The following is a 14,233-nucleotide window of genomic DNA, read 5'->3' as shown; positions in this document are numbered from 1 at the left end:
TTATAGGGTAACTTGCTAGTGCACATGTGACATTGTATACGTAACTAAAAACAGAAAAAAGATACAGAAAGAACATACAACTTACACTGTGGGACTGCAACCCCAGCACCAGCCTACAAGCCATTTACGCTCTGCTGAGATCTGAGTTATAGACTGAATGAGACGCCACCGGCAGTGAAATTCTCAAATAGCTCTTGATTACTAATGAGCTGCGTTCTGCATTCTCACAAGCACATAAGTGCATGTGGTATTCAGGTGCTGCTGCTCTAAAACTTCACTGCAAAAACTGATATCCTCTAAGATGAACTCATCTTCAATCTATTGAACAACTCATATTTGTCACTATGAGAGTGTTATAGGAATACTGTAAGACCATTCAACCTATTTCTAGACTAGGGGTGTTCAATCTCATTCGCAAAGTGTGGCTGCAGGCTTATGTTCCAATCAAGCAGGAGTGCACCTGACTCCACTTCAGCTGGTCTCAGTCTCCAATCACATGAACATTTGTGCTCCTGCTACTGCAGCCACTCCAGCCCTTTGTGGACAAGACTGGACACCCCTGTTTTAGACATTTTTACCTATTTTAAGTTGAGTGATATTCTCTCATTCCACTGGATGATCAGTTTGCATGTTTCAAGCATTGTTACTTCAAAACAAGTAAAAAATGTCTACAAAGGTAGAATAATCTGTAATATTTTTACAACAACTTCAATATGAGAAATATTTTTTCTATATTTGTACATTTTTATTATTCAACCACAAGATCAAAAAGTACTGTAATTCCAGAATAATTTTTTTTTCACTACTTAGTAGTATGTAAGTAGTATGATTTTTAACAAATCAATAATCACAATATAGTCAAAAGCATGCAGCTGCATTGTTATCCTAGGCTTTATGAATCTTTGTCCAACTAACTGCTTTAAAACATTCATTTTACCCTAACTCCACACTTTAATAATGCTCACGTGAGCTCCTGTCATACAGTTTCCATTTATTTTCATATTATTTCCAAACATAAATCATAAAGTATAAAATAAAGGTTTTTTTTTATTTTAATAAATTTAAATAAACTGTAACTGTGTATTAAAATGTGCAGAGGTGAGTTGGCTGTAGAGGATGTGTGCTTATTTTCACCAAGAAAATCAACAAAACGTAATTTGGGTGCCCAAATTTATGCATGCAACTACAATTATGTCAGTATCCACACAGGCAGGTACAGATGCAGTGCTTTACCTCTGATCGAGTCGAAATCTGGTGTCTGTGGGCGGCAGTAGTGGTTTGGTCTGCGGGTCCAGTTCATTCAGCTCAAGAGCAAACTTAGTGAAGCCATAGTACTGCTCAAAGTCTGGAGGCATCGGATCTACACAAACACACCACAGCTCATTACACACTCCACAAAGACATGCTTCTCTTAAAGAGCCTGTATTTTACACTTTGCTGTATTTAATTTTTTATGTACCAAAAACAGCTACAAACTGTCTGCAGTAACGATACTCCTTATAACTTCAATCAATGTGAATAGCCAGGGCTAAAGTTTTGAATACTGAATGAGCCAGATGTAAATGTGTTACGTGACATCACAACCATGATGAATTTAAAAAAGCTGTTTAAGCAGCGGTATGGACGGGAGACGGAATGGTGCATTTAGAAATTTTACAGCATCTTCCACACCAAAGCTGTGGGCATAGACAAATAAAAGGTGGAGTGAGTGAGAGAGTGAGGGAGCTAAAGACAGACAGAGAAAGGGAGAGATACAGAAAGGAAGAGGGGACGAGAAAGAGAGAGAGGGAGAGAGAGGCTCAAATCTTACTGGTTCTCCAGACGCATGTAGCGGAGGGTGGGTTGCCACAATATATTCCCTCGTGCCATTTCCCAAACAGCTTGTGAATGACCTTCCCCTTGTGGTCAGTTACTGCTCCCTCCACTTCGTTCACACTGGAGTTCCAGTACTTGGCCTGCAGCGCACAAAGACAGACATCAGTGCTGTACTGACATCAGCTAAATGCAGCCCTGCAAGTGAATGGACATGTCTGCATATTTGTAAAGCAAGTGTCCATTCTGCACTGGTCAAGTGTCAAGTAAGCATGCAAAGATAGACCCCTGAGGAAAAAGGTGGGAATTATAAGATTTTTATATAGGATGTAATATAGCAGCTCTTTGTAAGGCAGGCAGCGAACTGCAGTGCATTAGAGGGAATAAATCTGTGACCTTAAAATGATTTGATTTAATGTGATACTTTAGGAGACAATTCAGTGCACCATGATATCTCAAAATTTCACCAGAATTCAATTTAATTAGATTATTCTGATACGATTCAGAATTATTTTAAAAATACACTGAACTGAAAAGTGACTGGAGGAAGAAAGAAAACAGAGACAATATATATATACAAATAAATCATTTTTCATTTTCACGATTGAAAATTTATTTTGGCCAAAACAAGAGCACATACTTCTTTCAATACTGTTATAATAACAACTAATATTCCATAATCAACAAAGTTAAGGGGTCCTATTACACATCTTTCTTGTATTATTTTTTCCCCAAAGTTCACTTATGATGTTTATGAGAATTTGTGTATCAAAAACTGTTGTAAATCATTTCTACGTGACCATTTTCAAATCTCTCTTTATCTGTTTTTTTATCAGAATTAAACAAGCTTTTTGTTACTGTGCCTTTAAAATAAGATGTGAAAGATCTCTGTTCTGATTGGTTGATTGGCTGGCCTGTACTGTGCCTCATTCAAAAAGTGGTTCATGCTGAAACACTCAATATAACTTCAGCGTGAATGGGTGGGGCTAAACTACTGTAGGCCAAACAGGTGGATATATGAAAATGCATTGATTTTGCGTGAATTCAAAAAAGACTGCACAGACCACGGAGTGAGTGGTACATTTTGAAACTTTACCCGTGTTCACATGTTACATTAAACTCTTCATAAAAAAAATCAGTGATATGGTCCCTGTAAATCACCACTTTTAGATCGACGCATCACGATGAACAGTGTGTATTCTTGCTCTCCAGCAGATGGCGCAGTTGAGACAAGAGTGGGTCAGTGGACGGAATTGGGGTGGCAGCTAATGGGCCCTACACAGGAGATGAACTGTAATCAATCACCTCTTTTCTCTCCTTTTCTCCCTCGCTATCTCTCTCTCTCTCTCCCTTCCTCTCAGTCTATTTGTCTCCTATCTCCGGCAGAGTGACCTATAACTCTTTAAAGGCTGTGGGAAGTCTTTGGAGCCCCTCCAGCGTCAAAGTTAATTCTCCTACAAGTTCTACCACACAGCTCCATCAATGTCAAAAAGAATATGGGTGTCTCTGTGGTAGGTGAGTGAGTGTGACACACACACACACACACACACACACACACACAGCTTTAATGAATCAGAGACTCACAGCAGCAGCATGCCCCTGCTGCACAACATACGTGGTAACAAGTCTGAGAAGATAATTTTTTCAGACATGTCTGCTTGGCCAGATGTGTTCAGTCATCGTTAAATCATCCATAAACAAAATCAATGAATCAATAGTGTGACTGCCAGTGATCCAGATTACCTCTCAATTTAATGAATTTATTAATTGATCAATGCCTTTTAACAACATTCTAAAAGTTTTTAGTCTGGATAAGCTTTACGTAATGCATTGTTCTCATGCTGGCCTCCCAGACCTCCCTGTTACAACATGAGTGCCTCCACTTCACCAGATTACAATCCTTTAAGGTAATAAAAGATGTAATATAAATTACAGAGTAAGTATATAAAAAATGTCAATTAAATATAAAATATGTCAATTAAACATTATATTTTCCATGAATGTTACTGAGGACCAAGCAGAAAACATTTTATGGCTACTGTGAAAAAGAGTTAAGACAGATTTCTGGACCTGACCAAACCTGATGAACCTTTCATTGAGTTCAGATGTATTGACTCTAGCCTGTGGCAGTCTCTAGTGGATGCCTGTCAGTGTGTAGAGCAGATGTGGCTCACCTTAATGAAAGTGACTTTACACTGACAGATATCACTGCTGGAGTTCTTAATGGAGATTTCGCCGTAGTGCTCAATCCAGCGCTGCCCACTCAGGATGTTATGAATGCATGATGTCACTTTGTTCCACTCATAGTGGTCTCCCAGGCTGTGGCAGAAGAATAGAAACTAAGGCCGTGTGGGTGTACATATTCACCTTTAGATCTATCGATCTGAGGTTGTGCGTCATTTTATAGTCAGAGACATCCAAATAAGGAACTTCTGAGTGTTTCTGGGGAGGATTAATGATGTTTTTGTAAATCGAAGCCACGTGGTAAAAAAAAGTTCCAAAGCTGATACATATTGTCTCATAGTTCAGAGGAATCTGTGATAGTTGTTGAAAATATCAATATGTACACAGGACAAAAATCTGCATTTGAATTTATTTTTTTAGTTTTACTTACCACAGGGTGCAACAGCAGTGATTTTCAAAAATTCAGTTTTCCCATAAAGAAAAACAGCTTACACCCTGAGTTCTTATCTAGGCATTACAATCAACTACACAATGACAACACACTGTCAGAGGACTATGGGTACAGTATGACCAAGAGGTGTAAATCTCTAAATCTCTGACCTCACAATGATTCAATTCAATTACAGTTCTTTAGGAAATGATTCAGTGCATCAAGAAATCACCACAATTTGATTTATAATACAGAATTATTTTTAAAAACGCATTAATGCAGTGAATATCGTCACTGTCGGAAAACAAAACCTTGTGTCTCCATTTTTGTGTTCATTTTTTACATATGATAAAAATACAAGCTGTCCTTTACATTGTGTCAAAATCTGACTATGAATAGAGCAATAAAACTGACCCATAATAATATGGATAGAAAAAAACTTTACATTAACTTACATTTTAAGTGTTTTAAGTTAACTCTAAAGACAGATTTTTTCAGTGCATTTTATTAGAGTTACAGTCATATGGAAAAGTTTGGGCACCTTTGGTCAATTTGCATTTTTTGTTGATTATATATTTATATGAACTGTGCAAAAGATATGGCACAACTTATATGGTATACCAAAGACATAGCACATTTTATTGTTATGTTTTATTATTTAATTATTTAATATGTTAATCGCTGCAAATAGACAATGCAAACTCAGCAGATAAAAATTGTTCACTAAATTTGGCAAAAAATTCCATATTTGAGTGTGTTCTCTGTAGAGGATTATTTTCACTTAAAATCAACAAAACATGAAATTTGTTGGGGGGTGTTCAAATATTTGTGACTGCATGTTATTGGACGAAACACACTTCATCAGAATGTATTTACTACCAACCGAACTTTATTTTAATCATGTGAATGCAGTTCATCACATGAACATGAAAACCATGTGATTTCCACTAGATGAACACTTTAAAAAGTTTCCAAATTTTCATCATCAGTGTCCAGTGAGACAACAGTGGCTTCCAAATCCTCTGACTGTAGAACTCTCACTCTTATACCACTACATTACATCTTCTAATGTAGCGGTATAAGAGTGAGAGTGCTTGTAATAACCTTTCTACTTTGCTATTGATTCTGTTGCTTGTTTATATATCTATAGGTTTCCCATAAGCACTGTCCAGCATAGTCTTTGAATTACTTTGAATTAATGTGAACTATTTATGCATTATGCATATTAATGCAGACAACAAAAAGAACACACTGATTTTTCTCTGTGGACTGGATTTTCTTTTGCATTTTGCAGTGCCTGAAAATTATCTTTATAAATAGCCTGAATATCCTGTAAAATTGCCTAACTGATTACAGTTAATTCTAACATTTCAAAATTGCTGAAGTTACATCGCCACTTCGCACTGTAGACTAATAATGGGCACACTTTAACAGTGCATCTAGATCAGCGACTAGTGGAACTAGTGGAGACCATCTCAAACAGGCATAAAAAACAGTTCTACAAAGCAGAGTCGAGACAGCAGGATATGTGCAAGCGAGAGACAGACAGCGTCAGATGACTCACCCAGGGAGAACCACATGAGTGGTGCCAACAGGAACAATCTCCATGGACTTCCCCCAGAACTTGTTTTTCCACCTGACATCTAAAGCCATCACACAAACACTAGGGTCACTTTGAGGAAAAAAAGACCGCCCACAGCAACTATGACAACACCTAAACAAATCTACCCATAACCGACATGTTACCTTGCCAGAAGATGAAGTTTTTAGACTCGGCATGACATGCAGAGATAGGGGGATGATGGCTGACCTAGAGAGAGAGAGAGAGAGAGAGAGAGAGAGACAGAGAGAGAGAGAGAGAGAATGATGACTATGATGACAGCTGAGAGTTACATAAGTACATATGTGTACAAGCAAACCCACTCAGAGCGTACAAACAAAAAGAGCATCTGCACTTCTGCACAGCCTCCTACCTGCTCTGCTACGAAGCGGAATCCTTTGTCAGGCCGATCGCACTCATATGTCTCCCCCAGCACAGGGTTAAAGGGTTTCCCTCCTGCTCTGTAGTAACTGGAGGCATAGCCCGACACCGCAAACGTCGCAATGTACACCTACACATTTAGAAAGCACCAGTCACAGACAAACTCAAACAATGATCCTGGGCAGATTAAAGCGATCCAGCTCTAATGTCAGAAAATTACTATACGTTTTCGTGATCAAGTGTGATATATGCAGTGTTAATTAAGACCTGAAACTACACCTGAACAGAGCACTCAAAAGTAAAGTCATTCCAGAATGAACTCAATATGCCATTAATAAGATGCAATTAATTATTGTCCTTTTGCTGCCCAAAGTGAAATCATATTGACCCTGCCTTATTTAATGTTTAATCTGTGATCCCTTTAGACACTTTAACCCATTAAAATCTGTCCTGGCCATGTAATTGGAACACATGCATGTCCATATTGGCCATACTAAGCTGTACCATCTACTGTGTTTTCTACCACTGCTTAAAAGAAGCACGACCCTGCCTTTAGTGTTCGATGCACTGTGGTAGTTTGAGTGAGCGTGTACACATAGTCAGAACAGAATTATTATCACTAATAGCTTATTTTTTAATTTTTTTCCCCAGACTTACCATAAAATGTGAATGAAATTCAAAGTATATTTCCTCTTAATTTTTTTTTTTTTAAATGACCGATCTGATACCAGGTATTAGTATTGGACCCCTGTCGGCAGAAAATGCTGGGCTGGATATTGAAAGGAAAGAAAGGACTGTATCTTGTAACAAATCTATCCTGAAACAGCACTCACTCACACTGTGTGATATGACGTTGTTAGCTGTTCCTTTGGGGTAATAGAGTTTTTGACTAGTTTGAACGTGATAATCCACTTTTAGATGCTCATATGAAGTGTAAATAAAAACAGCTAATTGTGAAGCTTAGTAGTTTTTAGGAGAAGAATACCGGGTTGTTATTAGTCTTGTCCCGTGCTCAAGGTTCCAATCTATATTTTGTTGGGTTACATTCCTTACATGTCAATATACACTACAGTGCAAAAGTCTTAGGCAGCCATAAAAGCTGTTTAAAGGGCCAGTATCTTGAAAAAAAAAAACAATTTTCCCCATTTTTTAAAGAAAAGATATAAAAACACTAAACACTGCTGAAGTTTCAAAATGTACCAGTCACTCCCCAGATCATAAAGTCCATATATGAAAACTAAGCACAAAAACAGCACATTTTGAATTTTGTGATGTCATGGAAAACAACTCATTTACATATATCTGTCTATTCAGTTTATAGCAGTTTAGCCTTGCCCATTCTCACTGGAATTATAAGACGTTTTTCAACCCAGACAGGCTATTTACACATATCATGCAAAGTAATAAAAATAAACTGTTTCATTCTAAGGTATAAAGACAGTTTGGAAAATCATCATGTAAAAAGGAATTACAAATGATTTTGATAGATAACACCAGACAAACATTATCTGGATATCAAGAAAAAAGATAAAATACAAGAAAAATGTAGGACACAGACCATTTAAAACAGTAAGAGTGTTTTTGCCAGCAAAAACACTATATACCATTAAAATAAACACTATATAACATTAGAATAAACTCAATATAACATTACAATAAACACGATATAGCATTAGAATAAACAGATACAGACATAAAAACAGTAAAATGTGAAAACATTTTTTTAAAAGTTAGTAATATGTTAGAAGAATACAGCTGGAAGAGTATAGGTTTGGTTCCTGACTTCACGCTGCACTCCAGTCGTTGCACGGATTTGTTAAACTCCATCATCAGCAGCTGATTTAATTTAATGAAGGATTGATTAGATACACTAGGTAGTAGATGGTAACTGCACATACTGGACATCCTCCAAGAGAGCTTTAAAAATGGTTAGGCCAACACACTCACACACAGAACAATCACAATGGATTATTTATTTGATTATTTGTATTTATTCTAATGTTAGTTTTTATATTCTCAGATGCCACAGTACTGTATGTGTGCCAACAACATTGAGAAATCACATTACTAATGGCAAAGAGTGGATTAAAGGCTGAAATAACTATACTCGGACATTAAAAGGTTTATACGTTTAACAAGTCTATGGCCAATCTTCCAATTTAGCTCAAGAGCAATGATGCAATGTACATCTGTACATTAAGTCACAGTCACAGATAAGTTCAGATAGGGATGCTCACCTACCAAACTGTGGAGCTATCAGTCATGCAAACGTAAAACCACATCAGTATCAGGTATCATGCAGCACCACTACTCCAGATTATGAGTGTTTGGAGAGATTGGTGACCTTACAGGCTGTGGGGGTAAGATGAGATCAGCTTGCGGAGATGAATTTCCGATGATGAGGGTAAATAGCACAGTCAGATTTGGCTCTCACCCTTCCTGAAAATGTGGAAACTTGAGGAGGGCGAAGCCAAATTGCTCTTGCCATAAAGTTCATTATGAAGCCATCAGCACTTGTCAAGGCTGAGGGACAATTCCATCTGCTCTTCACAAAGCCATTATATATCACAGCAAGTCCACTACTGTCTCTCTCTCTCCACTCTAATGAGTCTTGGGAGCACCCTAATGCAGGTCTATAAGAGAGAGTCTGACTGGGGCCGGTCTGAACACTCCTCTAATGGAGCACTGCTACAGTGGGAGAGAGTTATATCACTCGGGTCCATTCAGTCAGCAGTGAGTGGAGCGCTCCACACTTCTCCTAATGCTGACTTAGGCAATCAGCTCTCCATTATAGCCCTGCTGAGGTCTGTCATAGTTCTCATAAGACTCTTTTCTCAAGTTTGCTACAGCTGAGGTCCATCAATGTTCAGCTTCCAGAGGAGCTGAGAAACAAAAGTACTGGTTACACATCACTGAACATGAGTGACTTGTGTAAAGCCAGTTTTTAAATTTTATCTATAATTTGTCTGTTCATCCTTGGCATGTAATACTAGGGAGAGAATGTGTCCATTTAGCCCATATTATGTAAATGAAACATTTTTTTGTTTAGATATATAAAATCATCTAAAATTTACCATTCACTCCCCAGTCCACATGGTCCAGCCACGGAAACTAAGCTACAAAAAAGCCTATTTTGAATTCACTGTTTTTGTGATGTCATAATATTCAATCCATTTACATATAAAAGCAGCGAGCTCCACCCATTCACACTGAAGTTATAAGGAGTGTTTCAGCCTAGACTGAACATGACACAATCAGACAGCCAATCAGAACAGAAATCTTTTATGTACATCAGTCTTAAAGATACAATAACCACGAGCCACAATGCTCTTGTATTTGGCTGCTGTCTTTGTCTGTTTTAAGGCATGATAAAAGATATAAACCCACATTAAGCCGAAGTCTAGACTAAACACAACATCCAGTTCCAAGACTAGGCTTAATCCATTTCTAGGAAGGCAGTATTAAAATAAATATTAACTGAAACATCTTGTAAAATGAGCAAAGGGATCCCTCACAGTTCCTCTTCTATTATCTCTCTAAATGCCACTGGACTTGCTAAAACGGAGGTGGCCAAAGCTCATTTCCTTGCAAAGTAGATAATTCCACAGTGGTAGCTACACAGTCGCGTTTAATGGCAGAGGCCATCAGATGAGCTTGGATTAGACAGGCTTTTAAAGGCATGCTTAGAGTAATGGGAAATCTGATCAGCTAATAGAAAGTGACATCATAAATCACATGTCCCTGACTCAACAGAGGCAGCCTGTTTACATTATTGAAAACTATATGTCTGTGTCTGTGTGAGGGAGAGAGAGAGAGAGAGAGTGTGTACATATGCATGTGTATGGGGGCAGAAAAATAAGGGGACTACTTGGAGGCATATCTGTAATAAGAAGTGCAGCTGCATATTGACCTTAGAAAACCTTAATACTTTTAATCACTTCTTGCAAATGCTATGAATTTTTTTTGAGGATTATGTATGAGTAGAAGTAAATTTAAGCACAAACTGATGGTAATGTTTAAAATGTGAGTGAAAGGATCTTACATAAGGCAAATTTAAGTGGAAAGAAATAAAAGGAAACAAGAAAAAATCAAACTATAGTGTGCTTTCACTAATGTATGTATTGTGTTGGTTACACTGAGCTTTATGCAAATAATTTCCAATCAACTGAGTAATAAAAACCAATTCTGTTTAAGTGCCAGATGCAGCACAATATGTTTTTTGTTTGATCATTATTGTGACATTTGGCCATTGCGATATTGATATCTGAGAAGACTGTAATTTGGGAATGAGCTCTCAACACTACAACTGGCTATTTCTGCCATTTGATCTACTCATTGTCTTTAATGCCAAGATTTCTCAGTGCAGTGTTGTATTTATTTGATATGTGAAGAATCTGATCAATAACAAAGCTGAAAATTTGCCGATCTTTATTTCATTTGTTTCACAAACTACCATTTTGAGCAAGCAAATGAATGAATATGAATATACTTCTCACTTCATCAGACTTTTATTGTTATTTTGATTAAACAAATCAATAATAAGCTCTTATAGATCATACCTTCGTTCTGAATGTGCACTCTTGCTCAGAAACTATCACAGTGTATCTAACAATGATGCTCCTTTTATGCACTGATAGAAAACACAGTAGCTCCTATTCCTTTACCCCCCTGTGTGTCAGCCATGTATTAACACTTGTGTGTGAGATGTGTACCATGCGTTCAAACGGGTCCTGTGTGTGTGCGGCTCGGTCCAGCAGCTCACTGTACTCCAGCTCCTCACACAGCCTCTGCAGGGTGTTGAGCGGCTCATTGAGCTGGACAGGCATGGCCACCTTGGACAGGTCCTTCCCTATGTTGTTCCTCAGGATGTTCCACAGGCTGATGTTACTAGTGTTGGGGCTGGGAGAGGGCAGGAAGGAGCGCCGCTGTCCCTTGGGGGGTGCCATTCTCAACACAGTCTGAAAACACAGGAGCTGCTCTGTTAGATACAGTAGTCTAAAATATATATTAGTGCTTGAAATATTTATCTGAGCCCAGCAGAATCCGACTATTCATAACGGGTTCAGGCCAGGTTGGACAGTTTTGGTCAGGTTAAGCTATCATTCCTCAGACTTTTGTCAGACTTTAGTCAGGGTTTCTAATAGCCTGTCTCCATGTTTAATGCATTTTGTCTCTTGCATTTATTTTTCTCCCCTAAACTTGTGGTGTCACTCATGCTGTTGTTGCAGCGAGGTCAGCATGAGAACAATGCAAAGTTTATTCAGACCCTAAATGTTTGAGAACTAGCTGTAGGAACTAGTTGATTCATACATTAGTTCAAGCAGATTTTAGATTTTAAATTTGGATGGCTGATCATTAGGCTATTCATTTGTTTTACAACCACAATTCATTTTTTGTGCCTTGTCATTTTGTGTCCCTGGTCATATTAAGCACAAATCATCATATCATCTTATTTAAAAGACAAAACGGCTTTTGGGCATCTTTAATACATGTTCTGCGTTTTGTTTACCTCACCATGTACCAGTCGGCAGGGGAAAAATATTAACCAGTAATATCAGTTTCACCCCCCACGCCCACCACCTCCACCAATCGTCAAGCATAAATGCTCAGCTTGCTCAGACACCCTCCCTCAGACATATGTCATGGTATGCAAGGAAAATGCATCATGATTTTCCTTTTAAAATGACTTTACTTGCCTCATGATGGCCATCACTGTTCTCCAAACTTAAAAGGCACAAGGGATGTGGAATTTTTGGTCTCCTGTTAATGGTGGAGGGTTTGGAACAAGTTCAGAAAGAACTCTGTCAGGCTATAGTTGATTTTGGACAAAATTTTGTTGGGTTATAGTTGGGTTTGGTTGGATCAGACTTGAGCAGAATGTTCTTTATTTGGGCTCAGATTAAATTTTAGGCATAACTACAGCTCTATATCATACACTTCAGAGCAACTGTCTGAAAGAACTACACGCTAAGTACGCCCAGTTGATGCCCATGTTGGCTATGTGATGTTCATCTTCTGTCACGGACTCTGTTTGGCTTGTCAGGTGTTTATTCTGAATGAGCAACCTTTATATTGTAGGTAACATCAGACTGAGAGGCAACAGATCCAGAGAGACAGAACATCTGCTCACAAAAAGCTCACCTGAGTTGAGCCTCTCATTTTGGGCCTCGTTGCTGAAGTTGTCCATGGACACGTTGTCACTGATATCGCTGATGTACGAGTCGTCTTCTGAAGGCTGGCAGAAGAGAGAACACATCCTCATTATAGCCTGTCAACTTAAATATGTCAGCCCACCTTCCCCTCACTGCAGGCTACTGACACCTCAGAGGATGGCTCATCTTTCTGCTCCTCTTATTCCACCTCCACTACAGCAGTAAGAGCCTAGCTGAAGAGTGTGAGATTTGTGTGGTGTGTGTGTTTGAATGAGAGTAAGCATGAAGGACAGAGAGACATAGAGAAAGAAAAAGAAAGAGAAAGAGAGAGAGAGAGAGAGGGAGAGGGGGAATTTCTCAGGGGATGACAACAAATTTTCGCTTTGCTCTGTGGAGGGATATTTTTAGACGTAAGCAATTAAATCCATTTTCACATTACTTCTGCTACTGGAGCTGCATGGGCAGGTCTGGATAGAGCAAAAATAAATAAATAAATAAATAAATAAATGTGGGAGAGCAAGAGCAAAGAGAAAAAGATGAGAGAGAGAGAGAGAGAGAGAGAAACAGAGAGATTAGAGAATTAGTAAGGAAAGGGAGAGATGAGAGATGGAGAGAGATACAATGAGAGATGCAGAAAGAATGAGAGAGAGATAGACAGTGAGAGAAAGAGAAAATGTGAGCGAGAGAGAAAAGATGAGGGGAAGAAAGAGTGAACAAGTGAGAAAGAGAAAGAGAGAGAGGCATTTAACACTTTTTCTCTACATCTGAAATCACTGCTAGGTCTGATTTATAGTCCATCATTCACCATGCTGTTGACTGTAGTAACAAATCGATGTTGTCAGAAGAAAATCTTGTATTTCCATTTTTTCAGTTTTTCAGTTTTTTCATAATTTGAAAATGCCTGTTGCTATTTACATTGTATGTAAATTTCACGATGAATGGACTAAAAAAGGTCCCAAAATGACTTGGAAAAGCATCTGGTTCCATTGACTTACATGAAAAATAAAGTAGGTTTTTTCTTCTCCTATAAAGTTACCATTTTGGAGATACAAGGTTTTCTTCCGACAACAGCGAAATGCTAGTGAGGTTTAGATCAGTACAACACCAACACTGCTGCACAACAACCAACTGAACTACAGAGCAGAATCCAGCCCACACACTACTTCAAACACTACATGTTTAATTTTCTGAGTCACCCAGCGGGGCAGGCAAAGTGAAGGTGGGGACTGACGGTGGTAAAGTGAAACTGCAGAAAGAACATCACTCTGTAAAGGTAATATGAGAGATAAACACGTAGAATCAGTAACAGTGCTGCAGAATACAGACAGAATAAGGGGTGTGATATTATTGGACAAAAGACTGACATCACTAGATAAAAACATATAAGGCATAGACAGCGTGACGAAACACTGAATGTTCTCACCTCGTTCTCAGAAGAGCTTGCTGACAACAGGACTTCCTGTGCGTCAAAGAACTCTGACAGCGACTCTGTGATGGAAGTTCGGCTCTCATTGGACGCCTGGTGGACGAGGGGGCGGGCACAGTCTGTAGAGTCCTGCTTCTGGTGGGACAAATCAAAATGAATAATAATAATAATTCACTAGACTGGTGCTCTCTGACATTTACACAATATTGTATATATAGTTTTATACGGTGTGGTGTACATATAGTTGT

General features: G+C 38.4%; 1 protein-coding gene across 1 annotated transcript in view; it reads right to left on the bottom strand.

Moving 5' to 3' along the window:
* osbpl3b (oxysterol binding protein-like 3b) overlaps nt 1-14,233 on the bottom strand; it is a 77,586-nt gene that overhangs the window by 4,917 nt on the left and 58,436 nt on the right. The window contains 10 exon segments of the mRNA XM_036583137.1: nt 1,234-1,360; nt 1,811-1,955; nt 3,987-4,131; nt 5,991-6,069; nt 6,173-6,236; nt 6,400-6,537; nt 11,120-11,344; nt 11,346-11,365; nt 12,549-12,642; nt 13,983-14,120. Coding sequence (XP_036439030.1) covers nt 1,234-1,360; nt 1,811-1,955; nt 3,987-4,131; nt 5,991-6,069; nt 6,173-6,236; nt 6,400-6,537; nt 11,120-11,344; nt 11,346-11,365; nt 12,549-12,642; nt 13,983-14,120 — 1,175 coding nt within the window.

This window comes from Colossoma macropomum, unplaced genomic scaffold (assembly GCF_904425465.1).
Source record: "Colossoma macropomum unplaced genomic scaffold, Colossoma_macropomum, whole genome shotgun sequence".
Classification (NCBI taxonomy): domain Eukaryota; kingdom Metazoa; phylum Chordata; class Actinopteri; order Characiformes; family Serrasalmidae; genus Colossoma; species Colossoma macropomum.
Note: the sequence above shows the minus strand (reverse complement) of the source record. Positions and strands in the feature narration are given on the sequence as shown.